Source organism: Salmo salar, chromosome 27, assembly GCF_965601325.2.
Source record: "Salmo salar chromosome 27, fSalSal1, whole genome shotgun sequence".
Taxonomy (NCBI): domain Eukaryota; kingdom Metazoa; phylum Chordata; class Actinopteri; order Salmoniformes; family Salmonidae; genus Salmo; species Salmo salar.
The window spans coordinates 5514408-5533008 of NC_138317.1; the positions used below are offsets into that span (position 1 = coordinate 5514408).

At 40.7% G+C, this 18601-nt stretch overlaps 1 protein-coding gene across 1 annotated transcript in view; it reads left to right on the forward strand.

The window, feature by feature from the left end:
- Positions 1-319: 319 nt before the first annotated feature.
- trhrb (thyrotropin-releasing hormone receptor b) overlaps positions 320-18601 on the forward strand; it is a 30111-nt gene continuing 11829 nt past the window's right edge. Inside the window, exons 1-3 of the mRNA XM_082970074.1 lie at positions 320-1328; positions 4129-4536; positions 5056-5108. Of these exons, the coding sequence (XP_082826200.1) occupies positions 558-1328; positions 4129-4536; positions 5056-5108 (1232 nt within the window). The 5' untranslated portion in view covers positions 320-557. The remainder of the gene's footprint in view (positions 1329-4128; positions 4537-5055; positions 5109-18601) is intronic.

The window sequence follows — 18601 nt, forward strand, 5'->3', positions numbered from 1 at the left end:
CAATTACTAAACAAAATACTCTTTCACGATGGCATAAAGCAACTGGTGACAGATTATTTCCCCCAAATCGTCAAATCTCAGAGAGCGCATTGGGTAATGTCTGATGATGCAGAGAAAATGACCAAAAACCAGCATCCCTCCTCTCATCCCTTTCAGTCAGGCCCACTCTCCTTAATTAGTGACACCACTGTGACTTCGATGCGCGCACTGACTCCCTGTTTCACTTGCTACAACTTTGGATGAAAGAAACACTGGAAACAACAATCGGCGTGCTCTCACCTTTACGCACAATATGCCAAGTAATACGCAATGCTTATTTTGCAAGTGTGAGACAGAAAGTGGAAAAATATGTTTTGGAATTGAAGCACAATACCCTACCTTTTGGCATGGATGTATTTTTCAACTAGTAGGTTGACAGGCTTACTTCCCATAGTAGTATATACTAGCCTACTACCGCGTAATAGCCTACTGATTCGGTTATAGGCCTACTTGTAGTGGGTAGGCTACTTTATAAATTAATTGCTTTCTCTCTACTCGACATATTCAGAGAACTGAAAATGGAAAATGTTACTGAAGCTCAAGAGAATCAGACTTGGGGGACTTGGACGGACCAAATAATCGAATACAAAGTGGTGAGCACTTTGTTAGTTTTCGTGATATGCGCCTTTGGTATCGTTGGTAATGTTATGGTGATCTTAGTGGTGCTTACCACTAAACACATGAGGACACCCACCAACTGCTACCTGGTGAGCTTGGCCGTTGCGGATCTCATCGTACTAATTGCGGCGGGCTTACCGAATATCACGGACAGCATCTTCGGGTCTTGGGTGTTCGGCCGGTCAGGATGCCTCGGAATCACCTACCTCCAGTACCTGGGAATCAATGCATCGTCCTGCTCTATCACCGCCTTTACCATCGAAAGGTACATCGCTATTTGCCACCCGATAAAAGCCCAGTTGCTGTGCACACTGTCCAGAGCCAAGAAGATAATATTGTTTGTCTGGGTTTTCACTTTACTTTACTCCGTCATGTGGCTCTACCTGTCAGATATCAAAGAAGAAGCATATGAGAACGACGTGACCATCGTGACATGCAGCTACAAAGTTTCAAGACAACTCTATTTGCCCATTTACTTTTTGGATTTCGGGATATTTTTTGTTGTGCCGCTTATGCTGGCTACCATTCTGTATGGTCTCATCGCCAGAATCCTGATCATGAATCCGTTACCTTCTGAACGCAACGATAAAAGTAAAAATGAACAAAGCAACACAACAAGGGGATGTAAAAACTCCCACCACACCAGCACTACCGCTACTTCTCGGAGACAGGTGATTTGCGGTTCCTAAAAAACAAGTGCGCTTCTGTTCATTAGCCATTGATAATACATTGGAATGCATATGGGTGAGTTAGCTTTGGGACACATCATCGGGAGTCTGGTTCCTAAAACTACAAGTGCACTCCTATTTATTGGGTATTGGTAATACATTGGAATACAGAATGGTAGCCAGCATAAGCGGTGAGTTAGCTTTGGGATACAACATCGGGAGTCTGTAGCTTTTTGACACAACACCAGGAGTCTGTGTGCAGCCAGGTCTCATTTCGTATTATTTCCTCTCTGCATTGTTGGGAATTAAGCATTTCACTGTTCCAATCAAATCAAAATCCAATCAAATTGTATTGGTCACATACTGTCAGGTATGCGTAAATGGCTGTACGGGAGTCAGGCGTAGGAGAGCAGATATTGGGTAGCGTTTTATTTAGGCGAACCAAAAACACATGGCACAACGAACACGAAATACAATATGGGTTGACATAACCCAGCGCAACTAGTCTAACGTGCGCATACATGAAACAATAAACAATCCCACACAAAGACATGGGGGGAACAGAGGGTTAAATACACAACAAGTGGTTGAGGGGATTGAAACCAGGTGTGAGGAAAATAAGACAAAACAAATGGGAAAAAAAGAGTGGATTGATGATGGCTAGAAGACTGGAGACGCCGACCGCCAAGCGCCGCCCGAACAAGGAGAGGACCCGACTTCGGCGGAAGTCGTGACACATACATGTGTTTAGCAGATGTTATTGCGAGTGTAGCGAAATTATTGTGCTTCTAGTTTCCGACAGTGCAGCCAAATCTAACAAGTAATATTTAACAATTTCACAACAAATACCTTATGGAATAAGAATATATAAATATATGGATGAGCAATGACAGAGTGACATAGGCTAAGATGCAATAGATGGTATAGAATACAGTATATGCATATGAGATGAGTAATGCAAGATATGTAAACATTATTAAAGTGGCATTATTAAAGTGACTAGTGTTCCATTTATTAAAGTGGCCAATGATTTCAAGTCTGTATGTAGGCAGCAGCCTCTCTGTGCTAGTGATGGCTGTTTAACAGTCTGATTGTCTTGAGATAGAAGCTCTTTTTCAGCCTCTCGGCCCCAGCTTTGATGCACCTGTACTGTCCTTGCCTTCTGGATGATAGCGGGGTATCCAGGCAGTGGCTCGGGTGGTTGTTGTCCTTGATGATCCTTTTGGCCTTACTGTGACATCAGGTGCTGTAGGTGTCCTGGAGGGCAGGTAGTTTGCCTCCGGTGATGCGTTGTGCAGACCGCACCACCCTCTGGAGAGCCCTACGGTTGTGTGCGGTGCAGTTGTCGTACCAGGCGGTGATACAGCCCGACAGGATGCTCTCAATTGTGCTTCTGTAAAAGTTTGAGGTTTTTAGGTGACAAGCCACATTCCTTCAGCCTCCTGAGGTTGAAGAGGCCCTGTTGCGCCTTCTTCACCAAACTTTCTCTGTGGGTAGACCATTTCAGTTGGTCAGTGATCTGTTCGCCGAGGAACTTGAAGCTTTCCACCTTCTCCACTGCTCTCCCATCGATGTGGATGGGGGGGTGGTCCCTCTGCCGTTTCCTGAAGTCCACGATCATCTCCTTTGTTTTGTTGATGTTGAGTGAGAGGCTATTTTCCTGACACCACACTCCGAGAGCCCTTACCTCCTCCCTGTAGGCTGCCTCGTCGTTGTTGGTAATCAAGCCTACTACTGTTATGTCATCGGCAAACTTGATGATTGAGTTGGAGGCGTGCATGGCCACGCAGTCATGGGTGAACAGGGAGTGCAGGAGGGGGCTGAGCACGCACCCTTGTGGGGCCCCAGTGTTGAGGATCAGCAAAGTGGAGATATTGTTTCCTACCATCACCACCTGGGGGCGGCCCGTCAGAAAGTCCGGGACCAAATTTCACAGGGAGGGGTTGAGACCCAGGGCCTCAAGCTTAATAATGAGCTTGGATGGTACTATGGTGTTGAATGCTGAGCTATAGTCAATACATTGTTTGGAATTAAGCATTTCACTGTTAGTCTACACCTGTTGTTCACAAAGCATGTGACAAATAAAATTGGAATTTGGTATTACATCAAACTGACCCCTAGCTTTGGGACACAAGATCCAGAGTAGGCCTACTGAGGGAGTGCAAATAAAATAAAATTTTATTTGTCATATGCTTGTAAACAACAGGTGTAGACTAACAGTGCAATGCTTATTTCCCAACAATGCAGAGAGGAAAAATAGAGAAATCATCCCCAAAAAATAACACGAGGAATAAATACACAATGAGTAATGATAACTTGACTATATACAAGGGGTACCAGTAGCTAGTCGATGTGCAGGGGTGCGAGGTGTTTGAGGTACAGTAGATACAGTGTGTACTGTACATATATGTAGAGATAAAGTGACTAATATTATAATAATTTGAAATAATGATCAGTATTTATAAGCTAACTAATCCAAACAACTAATGTTACATGTTTATTACACGTTTAAAGTGACAGTTCACTTCAAAATCAAAGTTTTTCAGATGATTATATAGCCCAATCTGTAGATCCAATATACTTCAATTCCCAATGAATGGGAAATATAGGCACCATCTGAAATGATATGGAACCTTGAGGCATAAACAGTATAGCTGTATCTACACAACAGATGGCATTTCTGTCTCACTCTATAATTATTGTGTTGCTGACAGTATTGCAGACTGCAATTTAAGGGAAATAAACCCAGTGGCGTTGTTTGATTGAAAAGTGGCCCATAGTCACCTTCTCTTCCATGTCGTAGGTGACCAAGATGCTGGCTGTGGTGGTGATCCTGTTCGCTGTGCTGTGGATGCCGTACCGCACCTTGGTGGTGGTAAACTCCTTCCTGGAGCAGGCCTACATGAACACCTGGTTTATCCTCTTCTGTCGGAGCTGTGTCTACCTCAACAGCGCAATCAACCCTATCATCTACAATGCTATGTCGCAGAAGTTCCGTGCCGCCTTCCGCAAGCTCTGCCTCTGCGGACGGAAAGGCTCTGAGAAGCCTACCGGCGGCACATACAGCGTGGCGCTGACCTACAGCGTGGTCAAAGACACGTCTATGGTGGAGACTACGGACCAATTCAACACAGAGCTGGACGAGATCATGGTAACCTGTGAGTTGCCTGACAAGAAGATGGTGTTTCAGGACACCTGTGTGTACGGCAAGGTGACTTTATGCAATGACTGATGTTGTAAGTTTCGGGTTCAGGGTTCAGTCACTGAAAATGACAGCTCCTCTAAGCCTTGAGGGATAGCTTTGGAGGTGCTAAAGTTTTTGGTTTGAACAGTGTATATTTTAGAGCTATTGGTGTGTCTGGCCTGTCAAGTGTGAAAACAGTGTCCTGGGTGAAGCTAACAAAACTTTTTAGTCTCCAAGGGGCTGTCCCTGCCTGAGATGTGAATACATTATTACTGTATATTTGAGTCACTTTTTGCAAATCCAATGTATTTTCCACATATATTCCATGTCACAATACTTTGACAAATTACATTGAAACAATGTTGATTCAACCAGTTTGTGCCCAGTGGGATCTTCAGATACACATTGTGAGCTGTCCAGGTTTGACTCAAGGTGGACATTTCCCACTGAATGAGACCTCACTGGACTGAGAGGCAAGCAGGGTTAGCAACTAGATGTGCTGAGGCAACAGGACTATGACTTGCTCTCAACTGTCCTGTGTCACAGCCATTTTCACTCACATTGAAGTGGACTATCAAGAGACCCAAGCTTGACCTTCGGTGAGTAATTGTAAGGCCCCTTGTACAGTACAATGTGAAGGCTATGTGGTGACACATTACTGTGCTGTGTTTGCTCTTCAGACACAAGTTCCAAGAGCAGATACACGTTTCAAGTGTGTGCTCTTGGGACACAGACAATGTGAACTACCCTGGTATGACTGAAATTGCACATTTTCCACTCTTAATGAAACCTCACTGGCAGGGTCAGAGACAAGCCTCTCTCCTTCTCTCTTTCTCAAACAAGGTATACAGACCTAGGATATGACTCATACCATGTATTATTCTGTAAACAGTCAACATCAATTGACTTATGAGTCTAAGGCCGATTTCCTTTATGCAGGCCTATTTCCAAATGTATATTTTTCTTTATTTTATTAAATTATGGACCATATTATTGTGCAATGTGGAAAAATCTGTAGGCTATTTGTTACAGAGAGTAAAATGTGAACATCAAAACATGAGTCCATTTTGGATGATCAAGAGTGAGTGATTATGATTTTGATACAGTTACTGTATATATTGTGGTATATTAGGACTTTTCAGGTCCCCCAGTCCATTTAATCTTAGTTATTCATTGGGATTTTAAAGGCAAAACTGATCCTGCTTCAGCACTCCTGCTCTGAGACGCTTGATACATATTCCCCCTGGATCCTGGAACTGAGGAATCTATGTGTGCCCGGCTGCACAAAGGCAACACAATTTGGCAGGGTGCCATAACTGTCAACATAAATCTCTATCATATTTCTTAGCCAGCTGTACACTGCCGCGAGATCAATGATTATTTGAATGTAGAGTGATCAATACATTTTACCTCCCATGAATGTACAAATTTGTCACCTTGATTATTAATGAAATCATGCATCACTATGTGGAAACTATCAAAATATATTTTGAAACTATTTGTAAAGTAATCGTTCTTGTAGTTTATTTAAAATCCTGTTTGCTTGAGGTGAGGATCGCTGTATGTGGATTGATGTACGATTTTTCTGTGAATTATCAGCTACATATACAGTAAAAGTACTTTTTTTCCCTTAGTGCTGAAATGGATATCAATATTTAGATATCAATAAGATAAACAGATATCATTAAGTATATTGTGCAGTAACATGGTGGACGTCTTTCCTTTTACATGAATATGATTGCATTTGTTGGTTGTTTTGAAAAACTTTTGTTGAACAACTACCATAATCATTCAAATAAACAACTTTAAAAACATTTGACTAGGGTAATTTGACCAGAGAGAATGATGATTATGTATATAACATATTGTAAACATGCTGTAACTGCTGATGTAAAAGGACTTTATAAAATACATTTAATTGAGTACTTTAAACATATTACAGAATAGACAGCTCACTAGCATACCCTTTTCAGTTATCATGTGGCATTTAGTATGTAAATGTCGCTACTGTTCTGTCTGAAAATGGCATACATTAAACTAGGGATTATCAACTAGATTCAGCCGAATGATGTCAATTAGCCTATCAGAAGCTTCTAAAGCCATGACATCATTTTCTGGAATTTTCCAAGCTGTTTAAAGGCACAGTCAACTTAGTGTATGTTAACTTCTGACCCACTGGAATTGTGATACAGTGAAATAATCTGTCTGTAAACAATTGTTGGAAAAATGACTTGTGTCATGAACAAAGTAGATGTCCTAACCTACTTGCCAAAACGATAGTTTGTTAACAAGACATTTGTGGCGTGGTTGAAAAAGGATTTTTAATGACTCCAATGTAAGTGTATGTAAACTTCCGACTTCAACTGTATGTGTGAAATGCTTGATTAATGTATGTGATATTGATAGTGAATGGCGCTGGAGGGGATGGTTGCCGTTTTACGGGCTCCTAACTAAATTTACTATTTTGTGTTATTTCTCAATGTTTGTAAATTATTTTGAACATAATGTTGCTGCTACCATCTCTTATGACCAAAAAGAGTTTCTGGATATCAGAACAGCGATTACTCACCTCAAACTGGACAAATATATTTTCTTTAACGAGTCTGATGCAAAGGATATAATGTTGCTCCCAGACAAGGCCCAAATCCCTGTCATTCGCATGAAGAAAAGAAGGCAATACAGGGTGCGGAGATCAGGGTGCCTTATCCATGCATCAGCAGGTCAAAAGATCTACATCCGCTAAGATGAGGGGTGGGGGTGTGTGTCTATTTGTCAATAACAGCTGGTGCGCGATGTCTAATATTAAGGTAGTCTCAAGGTATTGCTCGCCTGAGGTAGAGTGCCTCACAATAAGCTGTACACCACACTATCTACAAAGAGAGTTTTCATCTATATTTTTTGTAGCCATCTATTTACCACCACAACCCGATGCTGGCACTAAGACCGCACTCAATGAGCTGTATAAGGCCATAAGCAAAAAATAAAATGCTCATCCAGAGGTGGCGCTCCTAGTGGCTGGTGACATTATTGCAGGCACACTTTAACCCGTTTTAATTAATTTCTACCAGCATGTCACGTGCAACCAGAGGAAAAAAAACTTTAGACCACCTTTACTCCACACACAGAGACACGTACAAAGCTCTCACTAGCACTCCATTTGGAAAATCCACCCATAATTCTATCCTCCTGATTCCTGCTTACAAGCAAAAACTAAAGCAGGAAGTACCAGTAACTCACTCAATACGGAAGTGGTCAGATGACGCGGATGCTACACTACAGGACTGTTTTGCTAGCACAGACTGGAATATGTTCCGGGATTCATCCAACGGCATTGAACAGTATATCACCTCAGTCACCAGCTTCATCAATAAGTGCATCGACAACGTCGTCCCCACAGTGACCGTACGTACATATCCCAACCATAAGCCATGGATTACAGGCAACATCTGCTCCCAGTTAAAGGCTAGAGCTGCCGCTTTCAAGGAGCGGGACATTAATCCGGACGCTTATGAAAAATCCTGCTACACCCTCAGACGAACCATCAAACAGGCAAAGCTTCAATACAGGACTAAGATTGAATCCTACAACACCGGTTCTGACCCTCATCGGATGTAATAGGGCTTGCAAACTATTACAGACTACTAAGGGAAACCCAGCCGCGAGCTGCCCAATGACATGAACCTACCAGATGATAAAAATGCCTTTTATGCTTGCTACAAGGCAAGAACCACTGAAGCATGCATTAGAGCACCAGCTGTTCCGGATGACTGTGTGTTCACGCTCTCCATAGCCGATGTGATCAAGACCTTTAAACAGGTCAACATTCACAAGGCCGCGTGGCCAGATGGATTACCAGGACATGACCTCAAAGCTTACGCGGACCAACTGGTAAGTGTCTTCACTGACATTCTCAACCTCTCTCTGTCTGTAATACCTACATGTTTCAAGTAGACCACCATAGTCTTTGTGCCCAAGAAAGCGAATGTAACCTGATTAAATTACTACTGCTCCATAGCACTCACATCGGTAACCATGAAGTGCTTTGAAAGGCTGGTCATGGCTCTCATCAACACCATCATCCCGTAAACCCTAGACCCACTCCAATTCGCATACCGCCTCAACAGATCCACTGATGATGCAATCGCACTCCACACTGCCCTTTCCCACCTGGACAATAGGAACACCTATGTGAGAATGCTGGTCATTAACAGCGTTCAACACCTTAGTGCTTTTAGTGTTTTTAGTGTTTCTTGCCAATTACTTTTTCATTGGCAAGATATGCAAACTTAGGGATGACATGCCAGCAACAAACGCTGACACTACACATCCAAGTATATCGGACCAAATTATGAAAGACAAAACTTGTACTTTTGAAATCCGTAAAGTCAGTGTGGAAGAGGTGAAAAAATTCTTGTTGTCTATCAACAATGAGAAGCCACCGGTGTCTGACAATCTGGATGGAAAATTACTGAGGATAATAACGATATTGCCTCTCCTATTTGCCACATCTTCAATTTAAGCCTACTAAAGAGCGTGTGCCCTTAGGCCTGGAGGGAAGCTAAAGTTATTCAAGAATAGTAAAGCCCCCTTTACTGGCTCAAATACCTGACCAATCAGCCTGTTAACAACCCTAAGTAAACTTTTGGAAAAAATTGTGTTTGACCAAATACAATGCTATTTTACAGTAAACAAACAGACTTTCAGCATGCTTATAGGGAAGGACAATCAACAAGCACATTTGTAATGGCTTTACATTCCCTGCTATATTGTGGATAAAGTGTTACCTGTCTAACAGAACACAGAGGGTGTTATTTAATAGAAGCCTCTCCAACATAATACAGGTAGAATCAGGAATTCCTCGGGGCTGCTGTCTAGGCCCCTTACTTTTTTCAATCTTTCTAATGACATGCTACTGGCTTTGAGTAAAGCCAGTGTGTCTATGTATGCAGATAACTCAACACTATACACGTCAGCTACTACAGCAACTGAAACAACTGCAAAAAAAGAGATACAGTTAGTTTCAGAATGGGCGGCAAGGAATAAGTTAGTCCTAAATATTTCAGAAACTAAAAGCATTGTATTTGGGACAAATCTTTCACTAATCCCTAAACCTCAACTAAATCTTGTAATGATTAATGTGGAAATTGAGCAAGTGGAGGTGACTAAACTACTTGGAGTAACCCTGGATTGTAAACTGTCATGGTCAAAACATATTGATTTATACAACAGTAGCTAAGATGGGGAGAAGTCTGTCCATAATAAAGCACTTAACAGCACTATCAACAAGGCAGGTCCTACAGTCCCTAGTTTTGTTACACCTGGACTACTGTTCAGTCGTGTGGTCAGGTGCCGCAAAGATGGACTTAAGAAAATTGCAATTGGCTCAGAACAGGGCAGCACGGCTGGCCCTTAGATGTACACAGAGAGCTAACATTAATAATATGCATGTCAGTCTCTCCTGGCTCAAAGTGGAGGAGAGATTGATTTCATCACCACTTGTATTTGTGAGAGGTATTGACATGTTGAATGCACCAAGCTGTCTGTTTGAACTACTGGTACACAGCTAAGACTCCCATGCATACCCCACGACATGCCACCAGAGTTCTCTTCACAGTCCCCAAGCCCAGAACAGACTATGGGAGGCACACAGTACTACATAGAGCCATGACTGCATGGAACTCTATTCCACATCAAGTAACTGATGCAAGCCGTAAAATTTGATTTAAAACACAGTTAATTAAATATACACCATATGGAACAGCGGGGACTGTGAAGCAACACACGATAACATACGTACTATACACACACGTACACATGGATTTTGTGTTCTAGATATGTGGTAGTAGAGTAGTGGCCTGAGGGCACACTTAATGTGTTGTGAAATCTGTTGTGAATGTATTGTAATGTTGTGTTACTGCCTTAATTTTGCTGGACCCCAGGAAGAGTAGCTGCTGCCTTTATTATTGGGCATCCATAATGAATACAAATACAAATAGCCACAAGGGAACTAGCATACAAGTAGTATGTTGCCATTTCTCTAGTAGTTTAATGGTGTCCATCTACATTCACTCCTCTTCACACAAAGAGGACATTACAATAATGGCATCTAGCAATCACTCCTGACACATGCAGCAAATATTATTCCTAAACAAAGCTTGACGTTAATGGTGATTTCAATGGTCGTTTTGTCTACGTTTTCAGAAAGCTAAATAGACTCATGCTGTTGCAATGTCCTTGTATCTAACGTATAACTATACTTCACATATGACTATTCTTCATGACCATACCTGTGTTCTTTACGTTTTAGAAGACCCTCAGAAAGAGACAGTAGGCTGTAATACCAAAAGTAAGCCATCAGCCCACTTTTTTGGGTCGATTTTCATGAGGGTTTTGTCTATGTTTTGAGCGTGTTAAAAAGACTCACACTGAGGCAATGTCCTGAGACTAGCACAAAGATGCCATCTGAAAACAAATTTCTTTCCCTTAACGTTTTAAGAGGTGTCTCTGAGGTGTTGACAGAACTGCCAGTACTAGTAATTACTAACCTAAAAAGGTTCTATACGTACCGAGGGCGTTGAAGGTGACAATGTGTTCCCACATGTCGCTGGGCTGGGCATCTCAGACGGGTTCCACCGTGAACAGAGAACGAGATATGGTAACATTTTATTAGTCCCAAATAGATGGTTTGTAGATGTAACTGTCAACCATGTCAACTAGCCCTAACCCTTATCCTAAAGATATGCAGTTCTACATCTGCCATTGAGTGTTGAAGAAGTTTGTTTTTGGTGTAGGGTCTCATCCTTTCAGGTCTCTCTCCCCCATTATAGCATTTTTAGCCCAATGAATCTCGAGTCTTGAGTGACTCAGAAAAAAAAGAAGTAAAATGGCTCCCTCCAATCAACTTGTGCGTAAACAGCAACATCCATAAAACACATAAAACAAACTTAATCAACTGGGACAGAACATCTAAGTGTTCCAATCAGGAGAGGACAAGGAACCAGGACATGTGATCAGTTTCCCAGAACGCATCAGTTTTCATTATTCCTCCCATAGTGAAGGGAGGAAGAGAGACAAAGGGAGAGAGAAAGAGTGACAGAGAGAGAGAGAGAGAGAGAGCTAGAGAGAAAGAGATTGAGAAAGACTGAGAAAGAGAAAAGACAGAGACAGAGACAAAGCCAGAGAGAGTCCCATTTTGAGGTACATGTTCTCACATACTGATGTAGCCTACAACATTGATATTGTTCTCTTTTTACACATCCTTGTGCTATTATTGTATTAATGCTTCATACATTTTAGATACTAAGACTAAAAATGCCCGCAAGTCTCATCATTGACGTCCTCACATCCAGTGTTTCACACCTGGCACAGCATGTAAATCTCTTTGCCAATGTGTTTTATAGGTAGACAGCTCTCCCCTCCAATTTCCATGCTCACTTGACAGCCGTTGAAAATTCATCATAAACTAGCCCATATGTGATTGCTAGTTGGCGGTTGGTGACAGTTTCACGCACCTAGGACGTACAAACTCCATGAAGCTACAGTTTACTTTCCTCCCACTTTTCTGTCACCCTTTTGTGGCTACGTCCCGCATACTACATCACATCAGCCAATTAGGCTTTCATAAGACTTGTTTGTGTAAATGGAGTGACAATTTACAGTCTGCAACGACGTGGGAGCACAATACATTATATAAGAGTAGAGTACACAATGGTAACACTTTATAATGTTCAGTAATAAACTATTTCAAGGCATTTGCTCACCATTTTTTAATCATTACTCCCACATTTGTCAATGTTAGTAAACAAATTATTCACACATTTATAAACAACTTTTAAATGATGTATTAATGATTCATAAGATGTTTATGGCCTCATCAACCTTTTATTGCCCTGGGATTCCCTCCCAGGCAAACCGGCAACCTAGGGACCCCCATAAAAAAATTCACATCTTGTCTTATCATCAGGTGAAGAATGATAATGGCAAGGAAAAGTAGTAGGTAAGCAAATAAGTAAAAAGAGCTTACAGTAACAGACTTTGGAGACATCGATGATTTAATATTGGGCTGCTTCTCTAGAGGAACGAAAATACAAATGATAAATGTATATACAGCACCTGATGCAAATAAGAAAAAGTTATTATTTATAAAACTAAGGCCTATTTATGTGTGGGATATTCAGTTTTAATATGTGGGGATTTTAATGCGGTGGCGGAAGCAAATGATCGGGTATTTCAGACAATTAAATATTAACTGCATTAGTGTCTTGACGAAAATGATTTATGAAGTGATATCTGATTAAATATATGTGCACAAATGCCAGAAAATGTCAGAGATACTGCCTGGTTGATTTTCATACGACGTTTACAAGTGTGTGCTGTAGTAAAGTGGAGCAGTTTTGTCAAAAGAAAAAAGAAAAATAAGGCCACGATGTGAGTCTCATGGAATGTAGGCCTGCATTGAACACCACATAAAGCCTACTGTAGGCTATATCATAGACTTAAAAAGCTATTTCCATGTGAAAATGTTATGGGATTTGCTTCATTGGTTTTGTTAGTATGCCACCCTGATATGTTCAAAAAGCCACAACAGCCTAGTGCCTACTGTCTAAAACTGTAACCTAAGTACAGCCTCTGTTTTCACTGTAAACGCTCTGGAAGTTGCACAGAATTCTCACAATGTTCAGGTTTTTGCTCACAAGACCTGCAATTTTTGTTTTAATGTTTTAGAGGGAACATTGATTAATCAGATTATGTATTATTTTTGTATATTCTTGCTTATGGACATTTGTATAATTTTTTTATTAACCCTCCTGTTATGATTGACCCATTTCCACTTTGATTTGTCTAAAATAATAGTTAACCTCTCTTTTTCTTCATGAAATTAAATCACTTTTCCTCAATTAGGGCCATGAACCTAACTTCAAAATGTGGACACACTGATGTGTTGTAGCAAAAGTGACGTTGTAGGTCATTTTGACCCAGAGGCATTCATGTGTATAGATATTTCCACAGGTCCAAAAGTAACAAGTGTCTTTGATGTATTTTGTTTTGACTAGTTCTGGTTGCACTTTTATAATTATGTTTGGTTGAAAAGGAGTTTCCCCAAGCTTCTCCTTCTCAGTGCGAGAGCGCAAATCTCTGACACAGACACTCAAAAATGAGCTCCAGAAGATTTTCAGTCAATGAAGCCTTATCACAAATTCTGGACTGTGACAGTGAAATAGAAGAAGCGGTTTCAGAGACAGAGGACATTTCAGAGACAGAGAACATTTCAGAGACAGAGGACATTTCAGAGACAGAGGACATTTCAGAGACAGAGGACATTTCAGAGACAGAGGACAATCCTGCTGATGATCCAGATTGTGAATTCTTCTTTGGTGAAGAGGATTCAGAGGAGTCTGCCATACCATCTCCTCCATCAGATGGAGAGAGCATGCAACAACCAGCATCCAGAGAACAGAGGACATGGAAGTCTAAAGATGGTAGAATGGTCTCCATCACCACAACGAAGTCAAGGTAGACTGTTAGCTTCCAATGTAATCAAAAAATTGTTCCAGGGAAATACCAAAAGAAATGCCTACCGTAAATTCCGGACTATAAGCCGCAACTTTTTCCCACGCTTTGAACATCGCGGCTTAAACAATGACGTGGATAATATATGGATTTTTCCCGCTTTCAATTTTTTTTCTTCCAAAAAAACACATTCTGTGACGTGCTCAGTTTTTTGGCGGCATGAAACTTTCATTAGACCAATGAAATTGCCGAACGGGTTAAGGTCAAACAACTTTTTTGTTTACTGTTTAGATTAAATTGAGCGCTCTCAAACTTCCCATCATTCTGATTACGGTAGTCATTTTGTCACCCTCATCATGGCGAAGACACGGAGAAATGCATATGATGCAGCTTTCAAGTTGAAGGCGATTGATCTGGCTGTTGGAAAAGGAAATAGAGCTGCTGCACGGGAGCTTGGTCTTAATGAGTCGATGATAAGACGTTGGAAACAGCAGCGTGAGGAATTGACTCAGTGCAAAAAGACAACTAAAGCTTACTGCAATTTTCTTTTTTTGTTACAAGCCGTGTTTTGTTAAAGCCTATTTATTTTTGTTACAAGCCGTGTTTCGTTAACCTCTCTGGGCTAGGCGGGACGAAATCGTCCCACCTACGCAACAGCCAGTTGAATCCTGTGGCGCGATTTTCAAAACCTTTGAAATGCTATTACTTCAATTTCTCAAACATATGACTATTTTACAGCTATTTAACCTCTTACATCTAGACGTTCCGCTAGCGGAACACCTGCTCCAATATCCAATGATGGGCGTGGCGCGAAATACAAACTCCTCTAAAATACAAAAACTTCAATTTTTCAAACATATGACTATTTCACAGCATTTTAAAGATAAGACTCTCCTTTATCTAACCACACTGTCCGATTTCAAAAAGGCTTTACAACGAAAGCAAAACATTAGATTATGTCAGCAGAGTACCAAGCCAGAAATATTCAGACACCCATTTTTCAAGCTAGCATATAATGTCACAAAAACCCAGAAGACAGCTAAATGCAGCACTAACCTTTTATGATCTTCATCAGATGACAACCCTAGGACATTATGTTATACAATACATGCATGTTTTGTTCAATCAAGTTCATATTTATATCAAAAACCAGCTTTTTACATTAGCATGTGATGTTCAGAACTAGGATACCCCCCGCAAACTTCCGGAGGAATTCGCTAACATTTTACTAAATTACTCACGATAAACGTTCACAAAAAGCATAACAATTATTTTAAGAATTATAGATACAGACCTCCTCTATGCACTCGATATGTCCGATTTTAAAATAGCTTTTTGGTGAAACCACATTTTGCAATATTCTAAGTACATAGCCCAGGCATCACGGGCTAGCTATTTAGACACCCGGCAAGTTTAGCACTCACCAATATCAGCTTTACTATTATAAAAGTTTCATTACCTTTTGTTGTCTTCGTCAGAATGCACTCCCAGGACTGCTACTTCAATAACAAATGTTGGTTTGGTCCAAAATAATCCATCGTTATATCCGAATAGCGGCGTTTTGTTCGTGCGTTCCAGACACTATCCGAAATGGTAAAGAAGGGTCGTGCGCATGGCGCAATTCGTGACAAAAAAATTCTAAATATTCCATTACCGTACTTCGAAGCATGTCAACCGCTGTTTAAAATCAATTTTTACGCCATTTTTCTCGTAGAAAAGCGATAATATTCCGACAGGGAATCTCCTTTTCGGCAAACAGAGGAAAAAATCACAAAGGCGGGGGCGGTCGGGTCACGCGCCTAAGCCCAGAGTCCCTTGATCGGCCACTTGAGAAAGGCGATAATGTGTTTCAGCCTGGGGCTGGGATGATGGCATTCTGTTTTTTCCCGGGCTCTGAGCGCCTATGGACGACGTAGGAAGTGTCACGTTAGAGCAGAGATCCTTAGTAAAAGATAGAGATGGAAAAGAAGTTCAAGAAATGGTCAGACAGGCCACTTCCTGTAAAGGAATCTCTCAGGTTTTGACCTGCCATTTGAGTTCTGTTATACTCACAGACACCATTCAAACAGTTTTAGAAACTTTAGGGTGTTTTCTATCCATATGTAATAAGTATATGCATATTCTAGTTACTGGGTAGGAGTGGTAACCAGATTAAATCGGGTATGTTTTTTATCCAGCCGTGAAAATACTGCCCCCTAGCCATAACAGGTTAAAGACAAGACTCTCGTTAATCTAACCACACTGTCCGATTTCAAAAAGGCTTTACAACGAAAGCAAAACATTAGATTATGTCAGCAGAGTACCAAGCCAGAAATAATCAGACACCCATTTTTCAAGCTAGCATATAATGTCACATAAACCCAGAAGACAGCTAAATGCAGCACTAACCTTTGATGATCTTCATCAGATGACAACCCTAGGACATTATGTTATACAATACATGCATGTTTTGTTCAATCAAGTTCATATTTATATAAAAAAACAGCTTTTTACATTAGCATGTGACGTTCAGAACTAGCATACCCCCCGCAAACTTCCGGGGAATTCGCTAACAATTTACTAAATTACTCACGATAAACGTTCACAAAAAGCATAACAATTATTTTAAGAATTATAGATACAGAACTCCTCTATGCACTCGATATGTCCGATTTTAAAATAGCTTTTTGGTGAAAGCACATTTTGCAATATTCTAAGTACATAGCCCAGCCATCACGGGCTAGCTATTTAGACACCCGGCAAGTTTAGCACTCACCAATATCAGATTTACTATTACAAAAGTTTGATTACCTTTTGTTGTCTTCGTCAGAATGCACTCCCAGGACTGCTACTTCAATAACAAATGTTGGTTTGGTCCAAAATAATCCATCGTTATATCCGAATAGCGGCGTTTTGTTCGTGCGTCCCAGACACTATCCGAAATGGTAAATCAGGGTCGTGCGCATGGCGCAATTCGTGACAAAAAAAATCTAAATATTCCATTACCGTACTTTGAAGCATGTCAACCGCTGTTTAAAATCCATTTTTATGCAATTTTTCTCGTAAAAAAGCGATAATATTCCGACCGGGAATGTCCATTTAGCTAAACAGAGGAAAGAAAACACAGCTTTCGGTCGACGCGGGCACGAGCCTGAGTCTCACAGTACTGTAACCAGCCACTACCCAAACGCGCTACTTTTTTTCAGCCAGAGCCTGCAAAGCCACGATTCTGCGTTTTGCCGCCTTCTGAGAACCTATGGCAGCCGTAGGAAGTGTCACGGGACAGCTAAGATCCTCACTCTTCAATAAACAGAGACAAGAAGAACGACACCTTGTCAGACAGGCCACTTCCTGCATGAAATCTTCTCAGGTTTTTGCCTGCCATATGAGTTCTGTTATACTCACAGACACCATTCAAACAGTTTTAGAAACTTTAGGGTGTTTTCTATCCAAAGCCAATAACTATATGCATATTCTAGTTACTGGGCAGGAGTAGTAACCAGATTAAATCGGGTACGTTTTTTATCCAGCCGTGTCAATACTGCCCCCTAGCCCCAACAGGTTAAAGCCTATTTATTTTACAAGCCGTGTTTCGTTAAAGCCTGTGTAAAGTTCATTTGTTTCAATGTACCGGTAGGCACCTGTGGCTTATAGACATGTGCGGCTTATTTATGTTGAAAATAATACTTTTTTTTAAATTCAGTGGGTGCGGCTTATATTCAGGTGCGCTTAATAGTCCGGAAATTACGGTACTTGGGGAAACAGAAAATGCTTGTTCGTGAGAAAGGAAATATGTTTAACAAATAGTTCTTAAATATAGTTTTTGAAGTAAAATGTTATTTTATTTCTTCTTTGTGAAATGTCTGACAAGACAAAATAAAGTTTTGACTGTTTTCACTTGATGCTTTGACTGTTTTGTGTTGAAACTGTGCGGGTCAGTCTGACCCATACCACAATGGAAAGACATTTGCCATTCTGTTTCTTATGAGCTTTGTTATTATCATATTGTTACAATTTATTAAACTTATGGGTCTGTAATCAGCAGGGCACTCCAGATTTTTCAGGTTTTAATATAACTGAAATAACTGTTTGATATATGGAACTAGGAAGCACTGATTTGAGTGATGTATGTTGCAATTTGTGTTAATAGGGGCGTTACTTTGTCCCAAAATGTTAAATAGAATGATTGATAGTAATAAAAATATAATTGCACTTTATTATTCCCATTCCGGAGTGAATGCGCATATGAAGTGGCTATGTTGAGCGTAAAAGTAATCATTTGAAACTGATCCTATACGATAGATTTAGAGTTAATTGGCAACTTTAGCTGTGATTGATGCATATCTTAGAACGTGTTAGAAATCAAAACATATATGGGCTGCATCATGTGATTATAGGCTATTGATGATTTGAGAAAGTCGCAGAAAAGCTTGTCCTCTGTTCCTTGCCTCTAGCTGCACAGTCTGTTCTCTCATCAAGTGATCATATTTTGACCCATCAGACTATTCTCAATTTAATCTTGTCTTTACTAATACACTACATACAGAAAAGTATGTGGACACCCCTTCAAATTAGTGGATTCAGCTATATCAACCACACCCAT